The sequence below is a fragment of the Mirounga leonina genome, unplaced genomic scaffold (assembly GCF_011800145.1).
Source record: "Mirounga leonina isolate KUSES-001 unplaced genomic scaffold, KU_Mleo_1.0 Mir_125, whole genome shotgun sequence".
NCBI classification, from domain to species: Eukaryota; Metazoa; Chordata; class Mammalia; order Carnivora; family Phocidae; genus Mirounga; species Mirounga leonina.
Window position 1 is genome coordinate 23,916,949 of NW_023270305.1, and position 14,776 is coordinate 23,931,724.

A 14,776-nucleotide genomic window follows, 5' to 3' on the forward strand; every position below is an offset into this window, starting at 1 on the left:
TGCTTTCTCTCTCTCAAATAAATATTTTTTAAAAAAAAGTCTTACCAAAAAAAAGTATTCAGTTAGACCTTTTGCCTTAAAATTGTCTCAAGGCAGGGGCCCCTGGGTGGCTCAGTCATTAAGCATCTGCCTTCGGCTCAGGTCATGGTCCCAGGGTCCTGGGATCGAGCCCCACATCGGGCTCCCTGCTCGGCAGGAAGCCTGCTTCTCCCTCCCTCTCCCACTCCTCCTGCTTGTGTTCCCTCTCTCACTGTGTCTCTCTCTGTCAAATAAATAAAATCTTTAAAAAAAACTGTCTCATGGCAGAGGAGTACAATGTCTGTAAATTCCTGGATGGATTTCTGAGTTTGTTTTTGTTTTTTTTTTTGTAATTTAGGTCTGTTGGCTGCAGATACACAATATTATGTTCTGTGAAATATTATTTTGTATCTGACCAGAAAAACCACAAATAATAACAGCTACTAGTTTTTTACAAGTAGAACTGGTTATGGTAACCAGGGTACATACCATATTCATGGATGAAAGCTGCATTACAAATAAATTGCATTCTTACCCAGTCATACCACTTATAACAAGCACTTGGTGCTCACTCAACAACTTAAGAATGGTTTCTCTTTCTTCCCAAGCAGGGAGTGATTGTCTTTCTTGCAGAATTGACTGGAACTGTCTGGAAGCCTAATAACATAAAAGATAAGGTATCAGTTAGGTACTTTCAATCATCTTTCACAAAGCTCTGAGTGTTGAATCCGATAGCTTGAACCACCCTTTCTGCTCTTTCTTTAACAATTTGCTCAGAGACAGAAATTGTAGATTTGTTAGGATTGGATGCTGATGACTTCAGTCAGGAGGCTGCTCAGAGAATCAGCCAGAACAAGCTGTGAAATCTTTATGGTTTTCCTACATCTGAATAAACTGCAAGATCTTATGAGAGAAATGAGCCGTCCTGCTTAGCACCATCTAGCTCTTCCTAGCAAGAGTCTCTGCATCAGCATTATCCAACAGAACTTTCCACGTTAATGGAAATGTTTTTTAGCATTGACCAATGTAACAACCTCTGGCTACATATGGCTAGTAAGTACTTGAAATGTGGCCAGTGCTACTGAGGAACTGAATTTTAATTTTATTTAAGTTTAATTAATTTAAATGTAAATAGCCACATGTGGCTAGGGGCTACCACATTGGACAGTGTAGTTCTATACCGTATCAGATTTTTACTAAAGTCTGTAACAGTAAGAGCACTCATGAAAGGGTTCTTTTTGGCCAGGCATTACATATATGTAACTCAGTCCGACATCCAATGGCCAATAAACATTGTAGTATATGCTAAAACTAAGGAGGTATTTTTTGGGTTTTCTTTTTTTAGAAAAGTATCCAAGGTACATTTCTTATTTTTTTTTATTATGTTAGTCACCATACATTACATCATTAGTTTTTGATGTAGTATTCCATGATTCATTGTTAAAGATGTATTTTTGAATAAGAAATTTATACTAACACATCATTTTTCTGCATATTATTTTATCATATAAATTTATTACCTCTGAACACAAACTGATCAAACTGAATGTGGAATTTTTTGTTCCTACCGTCTTACTATTTAATTATGGTGTCAATTTCTATTCACTTTGACATTCTACAGGTATTGCACTCTAATATGCGATAGTGTTATACTGTGTCAAAAATCAGAATCTGAACTTCACAATTAGAAGAGCTGTTAGACACATCCCTAATCCAATCCCCAAAATGGTTATGCAACCTTTTGTTCTACACCCAACTCTGCCCTAAATGTTCACTCATAGGTTCTTTTAAAATAATCTTCTTGTGAATGGGATAAAAACAGCATGGACTTTAGGAACAGAGAATTAACTTGAATCCCTGTTGCCACCTACTAGCTATGTGACCTTGGGTAAGTTATTTATCCTGTGATTCTCTGATATGGGGTAAGGGTCCCTCCTTATCCTTCTCCTTTCTACACTATTTTTTTCTAATGTAAATCAGTTTTAATTTTCATTTCACTTATCAGATTGTCTAGCAGAGTACGAAAGCCACATGATTCTGAGAATATTTGATATATATGGACGTGTTTCATTTTCACCAGCCATTGGATTTTCCAAAACTATCTACAACATGCACCCAAGTTTGCTGTGGCATGCAGAAAATTTGACCACTCAGAGTTAAAGAGAACCAAAAGTAAACTAGGGAAGGTAGCCCAGGCTTCCTAATTCCTAATCCGTTCACCTGTACATTAGGGAGGCAATGCTAGCCATTCTCTCAGAATACCCTACCTGTTTTATTCGGAACTGCTTGCAGATTTTAGCATTTTCAGCATGTACTGATTTTGCCTGCCAGTCATATCTTTTGGAAATCTTTTTCTTAAGGTTCACATAGCTTTCATTCTCCACTATAACTGGTGCAGGACCTTCATCCTCATCTGTCTCCTCCTCAGGTTCTGATTCTTTTTCAACTTGAAGGGGATAAAAGGAAACATTTTCAATATGGAGCCCTTTCTTTAGCAAAGGGGGAAAATCACTATCTAATAAAGTAACAACAACAACAAAATCGTAAGATGGAGAAAAAGTTAAAAGCTTGAATAAAGCAGGTTAATTCATTTCAAACAACTACTTCTACTGCTAAAGAACTTAAAATACATCTTCAAATAAACTTTCATCAAGTACAAGTGGCTATTGCTAAACCAAATTAAAAACAAGGAAGAAAAAAATCATGGCACGCCTTGTTAATTCCATAGACTCTTTACATTCAAGGAATTAACTGAAAGTTTCAACTATTTGCAAGTGTTCCTAAAATCTCATGACATAAAACCACCCAGATATCTATCAAATGATAAATCAATAAACAAAATACGGCACATTCATATAATGGAATATTATTCAGCAATAAAATGAAGTATTGATACATCCTACAATATGAATGAACCTTGAAAACATGATGCGAAGTGAAAGAAGCCAATCACAAAAGCCACATATTGTATGATTCCATTTCTATAAAGTGTACAGAATAGGCAAATGCATAGAGACGGAATGTAGATTCACGGTTGTCAGGGGTTGAGGGAAGGGAGAAATAAGGACTCACCGCTACTAAGTATGGGGTTTCTTTTAGGGTTGATAAAAATGTTCTGGAATTAGATAGCGGTCACGGTTGCACAAATCTGTGAATATACTAAAAACCCACTGAACTGTACACTTTAAAATTAAGGGTGAATTTTATGGTATGTAAATTTTATCTCAATAAAGCTGTTACTTAAAAAAGTCCAGGCCAGGGCGCCTGAGTGGCTCAGTCATTAAGCGTCTGCCTTCGGCTCAGGTCATGATCCCAGGGTCCTGGGATCGAGCCCCGCATCAGGCTCCCTGCTCTGCGGGAAGCCTGCCTCTCCCTCTCCCACTGCCTTTGCTTGTGGTCCCTCTTTTGTTGTGTCTTTCTCTGTCAAATAAATAAATAAAATCTTTAAAAAAAAAAAAAAAGTCCAGGCCACACAATTTGTCATTTCTCAAGGAATATATTTGAATCCCACACGTTAGAAACTGCTGTTTGGGAGCAAGTGGCTAGTGAGTGAACCTACCCAAACGTCCACCGGGATATTCCCCATCTCAATGCAATTTCATTGTTCTCTACTTATTGATGTTTACCTAAGAACTCTTGTGAAATAATAAAAACTTGTTTCTCTCAAAGAAAGATGGCAACAGAGAGAATTCTTTGATGAACTTTGAACAAGGAGTTTAATTGTGGTGTAAGAATCTGTATAGCAAATCTGGATTTCGATACAGCCAGAAACTTGCACCAACATTTCTTTGAGGATTTAGGGATTCATAAAGGTAGCCCTATGCTAATGAACTTTGGGGGTCTAGTGTACTACAGAAAGAGAAATATCTCTAAAAACTCATTTGAAAGTAATTCTGTGTAAAGCATCAGAAGTAAACATGTGAAACGAAATGAATTCAACAAAACAGTTTTTCTAGGAAGATGCTTTAAGGTTCTTCCAGCCCCCAACTGCTTGAATAAACTTACACATCGTTACAAACTTTCAATGCAGAGAGCCCAATCATGATGCCGAAACTGCGACTTAAAGTCAGGCCACAGTTCAGGGGCTTCTCATTCCCTTTTGTCCATGGACTGAGGAGAATGATTTGCCTAAGATCACCAGGAGATCCGAGGGCAGCCCTTGGAAACACTGACTTCCTCAATCCACCATTCTGAACACCCCCTCCACAAAGCCCTCCACACAATCAAGGCCTTACATACCTTCAGGAATTTGATTTGAAGCAAAAGAATTACTTGGAATCACTGGTTTACGACAGACAGGATTATTTATTCTGGTCCCAGAGGATACTGGCAGAAAGTTCACAGGAGGGACACTGTACTTGTGATGGGTATTTGTCAGTAAGTTGACTATTTCTGATTCTTCCTCTAAGAGGGTTATCAAAGAATATACAACAGGTTCTGAAGTTTCTGCAAATGTCAAGGCCTTGCCATAAAGGAACTCAGAAATATGTAAACGACAAGCCAGAGGTAGATTCTCATTGGTGGAATAAAATGCCACAAGCGGAGCTTGGTAAGGGTATTTGTGGTCTTTAGAAAATCGAATTTCAAGTTCATATAAAAAAGAGGCATCTTCATGGACATTAAGATGAGAATCATCTACAATTCTTTCTGCTCTTCCGACAATTTGATTTGGGGGCACTTCATGTTTGAATTTGCATCTTGATCCAAATTTGCAATTTCCTTTGAGGTAAAATTTACAGATTTCAAGTGTAGTGTCCTGTGCATTTTTGGTACTTTCCTTTTGCTTGGATTTGCAGAATTTACTCGTCAAATACTCCAGTTCTAATCCAATGGTCCAGACTCGGTTCTGAATTCTTTCTATGAATTTCTCTCCACAGATGGACTTGAGAGCAAATGCCTCTTCCTGCCGCTGTTCCACACACTCATCCAAGCTTACATGGGCACCTGCCTCAGAGATCTTCATCTTCTCCCCAAATGTCTCTGAAAAACACTGTGTGAGCAGATGTTCTAGTGAAGCCCCCACATCTCCATCACAAATCCTCAGGGCTGCCTGACAGTGTTCAGTGCTGAAGCCATACCTACCGAGTGTGAAACGTGACAAAAAATATTAGGTAGTATCAAATCACAAAAGTGAAATTCACTTATGTACGTTTATGTGCAGTTATAACCATATATAGGCAGGATCTGTATTTTGAAAAAGTTTCTCTGCTAATACTCCCTAATCACCTTGTTCTGAAAGACAGGATATTGGACATATATCACGCACCGCTGCAACCCACACAAGAGGAAAGTACTCAAGGAGGCGTAGTTGGGTTTACAGGATGATCTCCCCTAACTCCCGTAAATGTTGGAAGCAATCACCTGGAAAGTTTCTGCACTGCAAATGTTGAGACTGTAAATTCTGGACTATGAGGCTCCACTGGGCCTGAGCCAGCATATTCCAAAGGGTCACAGTCAGGAACAAGGGAAGCTTCTCGTCCAGCAGACCAGTACTGCTCATCATCACACTCAGGCTCGTCATCTTCCTCCTCCCCAGAAATGCCTCTTCTGACAAAGGTAACATTTTCATATATTAGATACTAATTTCCATGCACTTCCAAGAAAAATTTAGCAAGAGTCTAAGAATTTAGTTCAAGGAGCCAGAGGACATAGGATGCTAACCATTCTTCAGTTACTGATTTAAACTTCTATTGATCTATTCATTTATATCTTGGCAATTAATATTTATCCGGCATTTATTACATGCCAGGTACTATGTTAAGTGTTTTATATGTTCTATCTCTTTAAAAGTCTTCCCACTAACCCTTAACCAGATACTACTGGAATCTCCATTTTTCAGATGATCAACTAAAACTTAGAGAAGATTAGTAATTGCCAAAGGTTATACAGTAAAGAGCAACTGGAGATTTTAACAAAGGCAGTCTGACCCCAGAGCCTATATTCGTAACCACAGAAGCCCTGGCTATCCTCTCTCCTCATTCATAAAAACCATCCCTCATTTTTTGCTTTGCTGCATAACCACCTTTCCTAAATCTAAGGCAGATAAAGAGATTTGTAGATAAGATGGAGATGGAGCTGTTCATGATTGACCACCCATTAGTTGTGGCAAATGCAATGAATTGCCTTCTTTGACTGAAATCACAAAGCAGAACAGTAAAAGTTGTTTCTCTTAGGCAGATGGTTATCAGAAAGTGTACCCCTAAGACTTCATCTCATCAAGTCAATATTTACTCCTACAACAATACTGCTACTGTACACTCCAAGGTTTTATTTGGAAGGCTGTGAATAAAGCAATTACTGAATCCGTTTCAGTGCTGTCTTCGGAAAAGAAGCTAAAAAGCCAATCTGTACTGCTTGCAGATATTGCAAAACAAACTTACTCTAAAACTGCTGTTGAATAGTTATTCTTGTATTTCTCTCAGGTCACTTTCAACTAATTATATTGTCACAATGGGATCAGTATTGAAAAGTACTCCCAAAGACACACAGGACCTTCCCACTGCCTTCCTTAATATACGAATTTACTCAAATAAAATGATTTACTCAGATCCAGCATCCGCATCTTGTTCTTGGAGGTCCCGGAGAAGAGCTTTCACTTTCTCTTGGTTCTCAGAAGTCATGTGCAGGGTTTGAAGGGGCACTTTGGCTTCAGGCTTCCATTTGGGGCGTGCCTCTCCTTTTCTTACGCTACTGTTGCTAGGTCTGCAAAGGACACATTTACTTGGGATCAGCACTTTGACATTCTCCCCACAGCCCCCAAATACAGACAACACGAACTGGACTGTTAAGTATCTTACAAATGGTAACAATGAATGTGAAGAATTCCCTGTTTTCTATAGTACTGACTAGACTTCATTATCTTGCCACTGCTGTAAAAACACCTGATTAGATTCTTAATCATTAAATCTGGCTTCACTAACTCAAGAATCCTCTGGAAAAACTAATGCTATGATGACTCCTGCTGGAATAGAGGACTTTCAAAAGAAATACATTACACACAAACTATTATTTCATTCTACTTTAGGTACCCAATCTGAAAACAACGAAGGGTCTCATTTTACTTGTGAATATTAGGTCCTGCTTTTGAAATATTTACCTAAGTTATCATTATTTCCTGATTACAAAAATAATAATAATAAATACATGTTCACTGGAGAAATGTAGAAAACAGAAGTCATCCTAATTCACATCAATTCTTTTCACAGACATTTATAAATAAAATTATACAGCACATATAATCTTTTATAATTTGCTTTATTTCCTTATCAAAATAAAACTGGTATTTCTCTAAGATTAAATATTCTCCTACAACATGTTTTTAAATGGTTATGTATAGATATAGATGCACTGGAATTTATTTCACTAATCTTTCATTGTTGGATTTTAGATTTTTTTAGGTACTCTTTTTAATATTTAAAAAAACAAATTCAAAAGTTTAACATTATTCACTAAATTTCTTTTTTTCGTCTGGCATGTTTCATTATAAATTTTCACAAATCTAGGGAAATGGAAGAAACTTTTTTGTGTTTAAAATCTCAATCCACAATACTGAGACTTTGAAAAGAACCACACACGTATACTTGCAACACTGGGTAGCAAAGGAGAAAATATAATCGACTGTGGTTTTAGCCACTTAGTCACAATTTCTGAAAAGAAATGTTGCACCAAGTCTATCATTTCCTCTAACAGCTTTTTTCTTTTTTTTTAAAGTAGGCTCCAGGCCCACTGTGGGGCTTGAACTCATGACCCTGACATCAAGAGTCACGTGTTCTGTCAACTGAACAAGCCAGAAGCTCCTCAATAATGGAACACACACACACACAAACACAAATGGAACCTACACTTTAGAGGGTCAGTTTTAGGACTGTTTTAAAAAGTAATCTCTAGGGGCGCCTGGGTGGCTCAGTTGTTAAGTGTCTGCCTTCGCTGAGGTCATGATCCCAGGGTCCTGGGATCGAGCCCCGCATAGGGCTCCCTGCTCGGCGGGAGGCCTGCCTCTCCCTCTCCCACTCCCCCTGCTGTGTTCCCTCTCTCGCTGTGCCTCTCTCTGTCAAATCAATCAATCAATCAATCAATCAATCAATCTTAAAAAAAAAAAAAAAAGGGTAATCTCTACACCTAACGTGGGGCTCAAACTTATAACTCCGAGATCAAGAGTGGTTTGCTCTACCAACTGAGCCAGCCAGGCAAAGAGACCTCTAATTTTTTGTTTTGAAAAAATTTAAACCTATAGAAATAAACATCTTTTACCTAGATTCACCAGTTGTTAACATTTGCCATACATTAATGCGCAGACACATTTATGCACATCTCATCTTCTCTCTCTACACACATATATGCCTATGATATTGCCCCATTTTATGTATATATTGCTAAACCGTCTGAAAGTATGCTGCAGACATCATGCAGAGATCATATTCACTCTTAAATATTTCAGCATGCCTTTTCTAAGAACAGAGAGAGATTCTTACATAACCATAATACTATTATCACTCATATTTTATATTGATATAATATCATCTAATATATAATCCATATTCAAAGTTCCCAACTGCTTCAGTCATGTCCTCTATAGATTTTTCTTAAGATTTTATTTATTTATTTGAGAGAGAGAGAGAGTACAAGTGGGGGGGGCGCAAGGAGCAGAGGGAGAGGGAGAAGCAGACTCCCCGCTGAGCAGGAAGCCTGATGCTGGGCTTGATCCCAGGACCCTGAGATCATGACCTCAGCCAAAGGCAGACACTTAACCGACCAAGCCACCCAGGTGCCCCAGATTTTTTTGATTATCTAATTAAAAATGATATTTAGCTATTCTTTTTTTCAAACTCCCTTAATTTCGAACAGTTCTCTCTCCTATTTCCTGACATTGTCTTTTTGGAAGAGCTCAGGCCAGTCAGCTTGTAGAAATTCTCACAACTTGGAGTTGTCTAATTGCTTCCTCGTGATTAGCTAAAAAAAGGGGGGGGATTCTACATACTCCTTTCTCATCCACCATTTATCTGTATACCCCTTTACTTTGCCTTCCTTTCTGTTACTAAGGAAGAACCACACTAGATCCTAAAGTCAATCCCTCTATTTGTACACTGTATCCCAATCTCTTCAATCTCCTCAAGGAAATCATCCCAGCACTTCTCTTTCCCGCTACATCATCGGTTCTTCATTCCCCTTGGAGCATTCCCATCAGCATACACACATCTTATATAATGTCACCATCTTAAAAAACCAAACCAAACCAAATTCTCCCCTCGAGTGCACACCGCCTCAAGCTATTGCCTTATCTCTCCTCCCTCCTCTGCCCTTTATTGTAAAACTCCTCAAAACGGTTATCTAAATCATTGTCTTTGTCTCCACTTTCTTTCCTTTTCTCTCTGACACACACTGCAATCAGGGCTTCTCCTCACCAACTATATCAAACAGCTCTTGTCAAGGTTACCTATGCTATAGATATAACTCAGTGAGGCCTAAAACCAAAATTATAAGGAGAAAAATCAAACACTACACTAAGAAAATCCTGCCTCATTCTACCACCCATCAAGAGTCTTGAACATTACTGTTACTGAAGCTAAGGTGCAGACATTCACCAGCTGAGGCCTTGGAGTAAAACTGTACGTGAGAAAAGACCAAAAGGGGGGGCCATAGAGAAGAGATCCTGTCAGCTCATTTTCCTCTAGGCATAGAATTGTCATGCCACCTACAGAAACAGTGTGAGATCTGGCTTTGGGATTCACAGAAAAGGGAGATACCAATTAAAAACTGAAATTACCTGACTCTTGGGAAACAACACGTGAGGGACATCTGGATTGTAAACTTTTCCATGTATAAGATAATTTTCTTAGTTAATCTTACCGTGGTAACCTGCATAATCTCAGTCCTCAATAAAACAGAAGTCTCCAATAATCCTGAATTCAAATGAATAAACGTGATATCAAAATTTCCAGTCTATCCCATCGGTTCAAGAAATTCCTGGTGGCCTTCACATGTGTTCTCCAGTGGTCTGAGGGTCATAACTAGATTCAGCATCTTTGTGGGAATGAAGAAAACGTTGCATCTTCTAGGCCTACTTAGGGGAAGTGATCATTCCTATAGGGCAGAAGGGGAGCTGGGGCAAATGGGTAAAGGAAATCGAAGGGAACAAACTTAGTAATAAGATGAGTGTGTTCTGGAGATGTAGTGTACAACACAGCGACCACAGTTTACTATAATGTTTTATATGTTCGAATTCGGTAAGACAGTTCTTAGAAGTTCACTCATATATGTAAAATTTAAGAAACAAAATTTAAGAAACAAAAACAAATGAACAAAGAGAAAAAAAAAGAGACAAGCAGAAAAGCAGACTCTTAAAATACACGGAACAAACTGGTGGTTGCCAGAAGGGTGGTGGGTGCCAGGGGAAAGGGTGAAACAGGTGATGGAGATTAAGAAAGAGTACACTGATCTTGATGAGCACTGAGTAATGTATAGGATTGTTGAGTAATTATACCGTACAACTGAAACTACTATAAGACTGTATATTAATTAGACTTGAATAAAGAAAAAAGTTCACACCAAAAATAAATAAACTGTAATTATATGAGGCAATGGATGTGCAACCTAAAAAAAAGAAGTTACCTATGCTATCCGCATTGCCAAATCCAGAGGCCAGTGCACATCTCTCTTGAGCTCTATAAGCACTCCTTTACAACTGAATATCCCCTTTATGTATCCCATCCTATCTGACTGGATAATCCCCTTTAGAGCACCTTTATTTCCCAATTCCAGAAACCAAACTCTCCTAGTTTTCCTCCTACGCCACTGGCAACTCCTCTCTCCCCTCTGTCAGATTCTCCTAATCTCTCTCAGCTCTAAAGCCTAGAGTATCCCAGGGCTCAAAGCCTCTTCTCTACGTAGTCTATCTCATCCAATCTCACAGTTTTAAATCGAAGTCATTCAGAGGACTCACATTAACTTCTCTAGCTTAGATCTTTTCCTTGAACTGCAGACTTAGAAGTACCTTGTCTGTGACACTTCCACTTGGAGAGTATCTCCTAACTAGTCTTCCTGCTTCCAACTCTGCCTCCCCTGGAGTCTATTTTCCACACAGAATACGGAGTTAGGGCTACTGAGTATAGTTGCGCAGACCACACATATACTCTGGGGCTATAACTGCCTAAAGGGACACCGTTTTCTAATTCACATAAAGGCGTATGTTGAATAGTAGCACCTCTGGCCGGAGGGAATGACGTCACACACCTTTGCCTCAAAGCCGGCAATGGCTTCCTATCTTTCTCAAAGCAAAAGCCAAAATCCTTATAAAGGCCAATCAAGTCCTACACAGTGTTAGCCTCTTGGATCTAACTGCCTGTTACTCTCCTTCTTACCCATCCACTCCAGCCACATGCTTCCCTGCCACTTCTTAAACCTTCTAAGCACACTCCTGGCTGAGGGGCTTTGTACGTGGTGTTTCTTCTGCCTTGAATGTTCTTCCCTCAGGTAGCTTCAAAGCTCTCTCCTTCATTTCCTTCTTGTCCCTGCTTAAAGGACATGCTATTAGAAGCCTTCTCTGATCACTCTACATAAATAGCAACTATTTAAAAATAACAGCAGTTTACTTTGGCATTTTCTACCTCTTTTATTTTTTTCCAGGGCACTTTCTACCTGACATATTAGATATTGTTTAAGGTCTTTATACCTCAAACTTGCTTCTATGAAGACAAGAACAATATTTTATTCATTGTTGTAATTCTAGTCCCTAAAAAATACCTGGTGCCTAGTAGGTGCTCAGGACATACTTGCTGTATGAATGAATGCCAAAGACGGTAAGAACCTCCAGTTATAATGTCTACGTTTTCAAAAAGAAGGGACTGCATCTAACTCAGAAGTTAGGTTCTTAAGTCAGCAGGTAAAGTGAAAATAGAGCTTAAAATTACCCTGGAAGATTCCTAGATTCCTTTTAAAAAAGGTGTCAAGTTTGAGATTGACATATTAGCTCTCAATATGTCTGAAATGACTATTTTTCTTCTAGAACAAAAGAAATTGTAGATTCTCTGGCTGAATATCAGATCAAGTATTTGGTTATGTTAGGGACTATGTATAAAAAATATATATTTAAGCCCTAAAATCACATACTCAGTACATCAAGTGGCTTCAACGACAAAAAGCACTTGGAAACTAAGACTGACCGAGGGAATTGTAATTCTTCTTCCGTTTCTTGCCCACTGTGGGGCTCAGTTCATTTAGTGGCAAGTTTAAACCACTTAAATGCTATCTGTTTTTCTTTTTCTTTTCCTGAGTGCATACAGATGTATTCATTTAAGTTAAAAGCATGTTTGATGCAGTTAAACTCCAGCATTCACCTATATTCCTTTCTAACTAATATTTAGTTGGGAGTTATTCCCACAAAAGAGAGAGAGTGAGTGTGTGTGTATGTGTAGCTTTAAAGAAATCTTTCCATCTCTAAAAATTCCAGTAGACAGCTTGCAGTGCCACTTGAGAGACGAGAATTCTCTATCTATACTGCACAACATGCAGCAGTAAAATCTTTACTTTCACTAAATATTCATTAGAGTTATCAGAATCTACTCATTATTTAAAAGTTGAGTACGAATGAAGCCTGGCTATGACTCTGTCACGGGTCATCACAGGAAGCACCAGTGAAGATTTGGCTGAGATGTCTGGAAAAGAGATAATTAATCCATCAACTAAACAGACAGCAAGTACAGTCAAGTAGCATTTTGGGACTTTCAAACTACAATGTGTAAGAAACTCTTAAAATAATTTTCATCACTTTCGCCATTTCCAAGATTTACTTTCCTGGTAACAGGAGTTACAGCAACAGTATTATATTCAATTCACAGTGTCATGTAAGTTGAAGTTAACTTCAGATTCCGACCTTGCAAAAAAAAAGCCGTTATTTGCCAACATGCCTCTAGAAAAGGTTACAAAGTGGGAGACTGCAAGGTTTTAAAATAAGAGGAACGATTCACTTGACTGGAATTACTCGGCATTTCCCCCCTCTTCCTCTTAGCTCTCTGCTGTCCCACAGATTAGGAATTGATACCTTTTCTGCATTTACACATTACAAAAGCATAATGACCTGGATGAGCGCCTCGATTCGCTGAAGATGCAAAAGTCATTGCCATCATCCCACATTCTGCTCGAGGCTTTCCTGTTGCCGGCACCACCACCACCGCCCCCGTGAGATCTGCTCGCGTGACTCCTGCCTTCCCTTCCTCCTCTAGAAGACCCTTTTCCACCTCCTTTGCCCGGCTTGCCTTTTCTTCTTACCGAGGAACTCATTTTCACCTGCAAGAGAAAAACTAATACAGACATCATAAAACCAGACAAGTACGACAATCCTTTGTCACAGTTATGGAGATAGCCCATTACAAAGAAATAAGGACGGGCACATGTTTTAAAAGGGTCAGTCTAGGGGAAGCAGAGATAAATTGTTTTGACAAAAGTTTTACAAGCACATCCCTCTGAGGATTAATATTTAGTGAGTCTCTCTGACACAGATTTCTTTCTTTTTTTTGTTTTTTAAAGATTTTATTTATTTATTTGACAGAGAGAGACACAGCGAGAGAGGGAACACAAGCAGGGGGAGTAGGAGAGAGAGAAGCAGGCTTCCCACGGAGCAAGGAGCCCAATGCGGGGCTCGATCCCAGGACCCCGGGATCATGACCTGAGCCGAAGGCAGACGCTTAACTATTGAGCCACCCAGGTGCCCCTCTGACAGATTTCTTAACCAGGGATGAGCATCAGAAATACACGGAGAAGTTTCAAAACACACATGCTTAAGCCCGAGTCCTACATCCTGATTTGGTTAGATTTGGTATAGGGTTTAAAAAACTAGTTGAAAAAGAAATGTTTTCCATGTATTTAATATGTGATTTGATAAACAAAATTTTAATTTACATATACACTTTCAGAGACACAGACCTGGCTCAGAGATTTTGCCTGGGTAGAGTGAAAGTATAGAGCTTTTGTGTGCAAATGAAGTTGAGTTGTTAACCAGCTTAAAATAGAATGTTATAACTATATGATGTTTTATGTAAGCCTCATGGAAACTACAAAGCAAAAATCGACAGTACATATACAAAAGAGAAAGGAATCAAAGCATACCACGACAGAAAATCATCAAATCACAAAGACAGCAAGAGAGGAAGAAAGGAGCAAAAGATCTATAAAACACCTAAGAAACAATTAACAAAATGTCAGTATTAAGCCCTTACCTATTAATAATTACTTTAAATGTAAATAGATTAACTTCTCCAATCAAAAGACACAAAATGGCTGAATAGATAAAAAAATAAGACCCAACTATATGCTGCCTACAACAGAAGTGCTTTTTGGCTTTAAGGACATCGAATGAAAGTGAAGGGATGGAAAAAGCTATTCCATGCAAATGGAAACCAAAAGAAAGCTGGGGCAACTATACTTTTATTTGGCAAAATAGACTTTAAGGCAAAAACTAACAACGGACAAAGATGGTCATTATATAACGATAAGGGGATTAATTCATCAAGAGGATCTAACAATTGTAAAATTTATGCACCCAACATCAGAACACCTAAATATATAAAGCAAAACAGAATTTATAGACCAAAAAGAAAGTAAAAATGAAAATTATACATTAAAATTATAAAATATAGCCAAAGCTAGATATTTATTTTTATTTATTTATTTATTTTTAAGATTTTATTTATTTGTCAGAGACAGAGAGAGCACAAACAGAGGGAGGGGCAGACGCAGAGGGAGAAGCAGGATCCCCGCTGAACAA

At 38.5% G+C, this 14,776-nt stretch overlaps 1 protein-coding gene across 4 annotated transcripts in view; it reads right to left on the reverse strand.

Annotated features, from left to right (window-relative positions):
* The window catches only part of DHX57 (DExH-box helicase 57), a 56,656-nt gene that overhangs the window by 35,956 nt on the left and 5,924 nt on the right, over positions 1-14,776 (reverse strand). For 2 of the 4 annotated variants that reach the window (XM_035000962.1, XM_035000961.1), the window contains exons 2-7: positions 13,091-13,299; positions 6,562-6,720; positions 5,380-5,565; positions 4,258-5,096; positions 2,286-2,464; positions 554-675 (exon numbers count right to left, since the gene is read on the reverse strand). In XM_035000962.1, coding sequence (XP_034856853.1) covers positions 554-675; positions 2,286-2,464; positions 4,258-5,096; positions 5,380-5,565; positions 6,562-6,720; positions 13,091-13,293 — 1,688 coding nt within the window. In that variant the 5' untranslated portion in view covers positions 13,294-13,299. Of the gene's footprint in view, positions 1-553; positions 676-2,285; positions 2,465-4,257; positions 5,097-5,379; positions 5,566-6,561; positions 6,721-9,864; positions 10,288-13,090; positions 13,522-14,776 lie in introns of those variants that run through there. The other 2 variants (XM_035000959.1, XM_035000963.1) reach the window with 2 other exon arrangements.